The 6,000-nt window shown below is 48.7% G+C and overlaps 1 protein-coding gene across 8 annotated transcripts in view; it reads left to right on the top strand.

Annotated features, from left to right (window-relative positions):
• The window catches only part of LOC112264430 (collagen alpha-1(XVI) chain-like), a 112,553-nt gene that overhangs the window by 50,541 nt on the left and 56,012 nt on the right, over window positions 1–6,000 (top strand). For all 8 annotated transcript variants that reach the window (XM_042295284.1, XM_042295289.1, XM_042295286.1 and 5 more), the window contains 3 exons: window positions 4,624–4,680; window positions 5,474–5,506; window positions 5,952–5,996. In XM_042295284.1, coding sequence (XP_042151218.1) covers window positions 4,624–4,680; window positions 5,474–5,506; window positions 5,952–5,996 — 135 coding nt within the window. The remainder of the gene's footprint in view (window positions 1–4,623; window positions 4,681–5,473; window positions 5,507–5,951; window positions 5,997–6,000) is intronic.

The raw sequence follows: 6,000 nt of genomic DNA, 5'->3' as shown, positions 1-6,000 counted from the left end.
ACATGTTTCTACGAACTGTAATATAACTTTTTGGACTTTTTGTCCGACCTTTCGGCTGGACTTGAACAGACAGAGACCTCAAAAAAATAATTTCTGAATGGTTTGTCCTCTGGGTTTTGCCTGCTACATAAGTTCTGTTATACTCACAGACATGATTAAAACAGTTTTAGAAACTTCCGAGTGTTTTCCATCCAAATCTACTAATAATAATATAAATATCTTATATTCCTGGCATGAGTAGCAGGAAGTTGAAATTGGGCACGTTATTTATCCAAAAGTGAAAATGCGGCCCCCTATACCTTAAGAAGTTTTAAGGAGAAGTTTATCTAAAGTTCCATGTATAATAGTTGTATCTTTTATCAATGTTTATTATGAGTATTTCTGTAAATTGATGTGCCTCTCTGCAAAATCACCGCATGTTTTGGAACTCTGTGAGTTGGTGGTGACCTAACATAATCGTTTGTGGTGCTTTCACTGTAAAGCTTTTTTTAAATCAGACACTGTGGCTGTATTAAGGATAATTTTATCTTTAAAATGGTGTAAAATACTTGTATGCTTGAGTAATTTTAATTATTAGATTTTTGTTGTTTTGAATTTGGCGCCCTGCACTTTCACTGGCTGTTGGCGAGGTGGGACGCTACCGTCCTGAATATCCAAGAGAGGTTAAAGTAATGATGCACTGTTGTTTCTCTTTGCTTATTTGAGCTGTTCTGGACTTGGTCTTTTACCAAATAGGGCTATCTTCTGTATACCACCCCTACCTTGTCACAACACAACTGGTTTGATTAAATACATTAAGAAAGAAAGAAATGCCACAAATGTACTTTTAACAAGGCACACCTGTTCATTGAAATGCATTCCAGGTGACTACCTCATGAAGCTGGTTGAGAGCAAGCCAAGAGTGTGCAAAGCTGTCATCAGGCAAAGGGTGGCTACTTTGAAGAATCTCAAATATAAAATATATATAGATTTGTTTAACACTTTTTTGGTTATTACATGATTCCATGTGTTATTTCATAGTTTTCATGTCTTCACTATTATTCTACAATGTAGAAAATAGTAAAAAATAAAGAAAAACCCTTGAATGAGTAGGTGTGTCCAAACTTTTGACTGGTACTGTATATGGGAGGGGCTAGTGAACCGTCTGGGGGTATTTGTAGAGGTTTGGGGCATCGGGGGGCCTGGTTCTCTGGAAGAGGAGGGGGTTCTTGGAAGTTGGTTCTAACTTTCTAGGTCTGTTAAAATGTACATCCTGTACATGCTCCAGTGTCAACCGAGCCCGCACCAGCCCCAGCAGCACAGCTCTGGGGTGGTGCACCAGCCCCAGCAGCACAGCTCTGGGGTCAGCCCGCACCAGCCCCAGCAGCACAGCTCTGGTGTCAACCGAGCCCGCACCACCAGCAGCACAGCTCCAGTGTCAACCGAGCCCGCACCAGCCCCAGCAGCACAGCTCTGGTGTCACCAGCCCCAGCAGCACAGGTCTGGTGTCAACCGAGCAGCACAGCCCCAGCAGCACAGCCCCAGCAGCACAGCTCCGGTGTCAACCGAGCCCGCACCAGCCCCAGCAGCACAGCTCCGGTGTCAGACCGACCAGCCCCAGCACAGGTCTGGTGTCAGCCCCAGCCCCAGCAGCAGCACAGCCCCCGGTCTGTCAACCGAGCCCGCACCAGCCCCAGCAGCACAGCTCCGGTGTCAACCGAGCCCGCACCAGCCCCAGCAGCACAGCTCCGGTGTCAACCGAGCCCGCACCAGCCCCAGCAGCACAGCTCCGGTGTCAGCCCGCACCAGCCCCAGTGTCAACCGAGCCCGCACCAGCCCCAGCAGCACAGCTCCGGTGTCAGCCGAGCCCGCACCAGCCCCAGCAGCACAGCTCCGGTGGTGACAACCGAGCCCGCACCAGCCCCAGCAGCACAGCTCCGGTGTCAACCGAGCCCCACCAGCCCCAGCAGCACAGCTGGAGCCCGCACCAGCCCCAGCAGCACAGCTGGTGTCAACCGAGCCCGCACCAGCCCCAGCAGCACAGCTCTGGTGTCAACCGAGCCCGCACCAGCCCCAGCAGCACAGCTCCGGTGTCAACCGAGCCCGCACCAGCCCCAGCAGCACAGCTCTGGGGTCAACCGAGCCCGCACCAGCCCCAGCAGCACAGCTCTGGGGTCAACCGAGCCCGCACCAGCCCCAGCAGCACAGCTCTGGGGTCAACCGAGCCCGCACCAGCCCCAGCAGCACAGCTCTGGGGTCACCAGCCCCAGCAGCACAGCTCTGGGGTCAACCGAGCCCGCACCAGCCCCAGCAGCACAGCTCTGGGGTCAACCGAGCCCGCACCAGCCCCAGCAGCACAGCTCTGGGGTCAACCGAGCCCGCACCAGCCCCAGCAGCACAGCTCTGGGGTCAACCGAGACCGCACCAGCCCCAGCAGCACAGCTCTGGGGTCAACCGAGCCCGCACCAGCCCCAGCAGCACAGCTCTGGGGTCAACCGAGACCGCCCCAGCAGCACAGCCTGGTGTCAACCGAGACCGCACCAGCCCCAGCAGCACAGCTCCAGCCCCAGCAGCACAGCTCTGGGGTCAACCGTCCAGCAGCACAGCTCTGGGGTCAACACCAGCCCCAGCAGCACAGCTCTGGTGTCAACCGAGCCCGCACCAGCCCCAGCAGCACAGCTCTGGTGTCAACCGAGACCGCACCAGCCCCAGCAGCACAGCTTTGGGGTCAACCGAGCCCGCACCAGCCCCAGCAGCACGGCTCTGGGGTCAACCGAGCACCAGCCCCAGCAGCACAGGTCTGGTGTCAACCGAGCCCGCACCAGCCCCAGCAGCACAGCTCCGGTGTCAACCGAGCCCGCACCAGCCCCAGCAGCACAGCTCTGGGGTCAACCGAGCCCGCACCAGCCTCAGCAGCACAGCTCTGGTGTCCGTACACCCGGCCCCTGCATCGCATGTTTCCTGGTCTTCCACATTGGAAGACGAGAGAGAGATGGTGGTAGGAAACAGGGACTATGCAGTAGGCACCGCGGGTGCCAATCATTGATGGACTTGCAGTTCCAACACACTGGAGAAAAACCTTCTCACTCCTATTTTCTCCCTCCTTCTTTCTCTCCTTTAGCTCCCAGTCACACAATATCAATATATAAATGAACTGTGTGGTGTGAGGAGAGCTGGCTGGGCTGACACGCCTGGTGGTAGATGCTGTTTTAATTACCATACGTCCATTAGAGCAAAATTCACTTTTGCTATTTATTACACACACACCAAACTGCAGTGAGAATCTCCAGCTGGCCTGCACTCTCCAGTGCCGTGGGGACTTTACACGATCTATTGATCTCTGTCTCCTGAGAGGGAGGTGTGTGTATGTGTGTATATAGCCTCTGTTTAATTATTTCTAACTACATGTGAGAAAGTGTGTGAGAGAGTGTGAGTGAAATGTTGGAGGCCCCCTCCCCAAACACCTGTCTGCATCTCTTCAGAGAATATTTAAATGGTGTAACAGTACCACTCTCTGGTCATTAGAGAAACTGCACCCTAATCATGACACTGGGTGTGGATGTGCTTGACTTGCTTTGACTACAACTGGCCCTTCTAGTTGGGCCAATGGTCCCAAATTGGTACTGTGTGCTCCGATTGGTTCATACTTCCTATACCTGTTGATTTATTCATCCTGCTTACTGTCTTCCTGATTAGTTGGCATGTCTCTCCTCGACCTCATCAACGATACTACATCCATACTATATAAGTATGATCTGTGACTACCTGAGGTTGGGAGCTGGCTCTCCATTTGACGTTTGCTTGTCTTTTTGCATTGAATTTGGCCTCCACTGCTTTTAGTCTTTTCTTTCTCAGTGCTCATCACGACATGCTATCAAAAGCAACTTCATCTCAAGAGACACAGCCTGACTCAGACGTTTTGTCAGTCACTTGGCTTTATCGACATGGTACATTACAAAATTAATTTGGGCTTTTTTAGTTGCATCACTGTTCTCAAGTAAACATAAGATGGAAGCTCTCATGTCTAGGGCCCTGTGTTTTGGTTAATCATGTCCCAGGACCTGGATTTGAACCTTTATTTAATGCTTTGTCATCAAACTTTCCCATTTTTGTTTTATGTCGCATGGTCCAGCACCATCCTCAGTCAATTGCTTTCATTTTTGGTCTCATTCTCATTTCTGGAAAAGGCTACAAATAAAAGTTCAAATCCAGGTCATGTGACATGATTAACCAAAACACAGGGCCCTACTCATGTCGCACTGGTATTCACATGAACACAACAGACATATCCCCATCACACCCCCTTCTAAAACTGCTATAAAATGTCCTTCACTTGGAAAATAATACTTATTGGAATCTGAAACCGTAGATTGTCCTCAAGCAATCAGAAAAGTACATTCAAATTATAAGTAAAATACCTGTGGAATGATTTTCAATCGAAAACAATGAAACGGTTTTATTTTATATGTAAATGTAGGCATTTATATGTAGGCAATGCTGTACAGGTATAAAGAAGCACAAATGTAAAAGTGCCCTGTATTTTCCCTCTGGCTAATTATGAGACAATTTAAAGTAGAGTAATATCCTGGCAATAATATACTTCTAGTATGATAGAGGTGTTCATGTTTGGTTTGTTTGTTTCAGTTGGCTTCAGTTGGACACCCTGGACAGCACGGAATGAAGGGAGAGAAGGGAGATCGGGTGAGATAGGAACACACACATACTGCAAATACTCACTCAAACATGTACCCACACATTCATATGAAAATAGTCAAAACACGTGGCCATAGGAGTGTGTACTCAGACTAATCGTGGGGGAATGTGTGACATCATCACCTGTGTCGTCCAGACACGCTGAGACACACGCACACACATACACATACACACATACACACACATGCTCACTGATCACCCCACAAACACAGCATCAGCATCACACACTGAGAGTTTCATAAATATTGTAATCACTGTCTCATTAGCAAAATTCTAATTATTTTAGCTTCACTTTCCAAATATACATTTTTATCTGAATTGATTTTTGTGATTTATTGCCATACATACTAATTTCATACAAACTTATCATCAGACTTTGTCTCGCTGCCCCCTCTGTTCTCTCTCTCTCTCTCTCTCTCTCTCTCTCTCTGTCTGTCTCTCTCTCTCTCTCTCTCTCTCTGTCTCTCTCACTCTCTCTCTGTCTCTTTCTCTGTCTCTGTCTGTCTCTCACTCTTTCTCTCACTCTCTCTCTCTGTCTCTTTCTCTCTCTCTCTTTCTCTCTCTCTGTATCTCCCTCTTTCTCTCTCTCTCTCTCTCTTTCTCTCTCTCTCTCTCTCTCTGTCTCTCTCCCTGTCTCGTTCTCTCTCTCTCTCGCTCTCTCTGTCTCTTTCTCTCTCTCTCTCTCTGTCTCTCTCTCTCTGTATCTCCCTCTATCTCTCTCTCTCTTTCTCTCTCTCTCTCTCTGTATCTCCCTCTCTATCTCTCTCTCTATCTCTCCTAGGGTTCAGACTGCAGTGACTCTGGATCTGGTACAGTAAGTGGCTTGTCCATGTAAAAGACTGCATTAGCCCTCTGAGCTAGATAGCTCGGGGAGCCAACACTTCAGGTTACTCATTATAGAAGCTACTGCATTTACACTGACATTCTTTGATGTAGCATATCTAGCCATGCAACATCATAACTTGTGGGTTCACCAACCTTAGAGACATGGTTGGAACTCTGGATTGAACAGGATATTATTAAGTATAATGATCTTGCTTATTTTAGAGTTTTAGCGTGAGTTGCACTGCCAAGCATTGCTCTTCCTGTCTGTCTGTCTGCTAGGGCAATACAACGGAAGTCTGAATCACTAAGTTAACTAATTGACCTGTGGACTTGAATTTATCTCCCCTTCCCCATCTAGGAACTACAAGATTACTGGAGTATAAATCATTTGTGTGTGTGTGTGTTTGTGTGTGTCTCATTTGTCTGTTTCTCAGTGCAAAGAGGGACGCATGGGACAGAAGGGGGAGAAAGGCGAGTCTGTGA

The sequence above is a fragment of the Oncorhynchus tshawytscha genome, linkage group LG13 (genome assembly GCF_018296145.1).
Source record: "Oncorhynchus tshawytscha isolate Ot180627B linkage group LG13, Otsh_v2.0, whole genome shotgun sequence".
Classification (NCBI taxonomy): Eukaryota; Metazoa; Chordata; class Actinopteri; order Salmoniformes; family Salmonidae; genus Oncorhynchus; species Oncorhynchus tshawytscha.
This window is presented reverse-complemented; position numbering and strand designations above follow the sequence as displayed.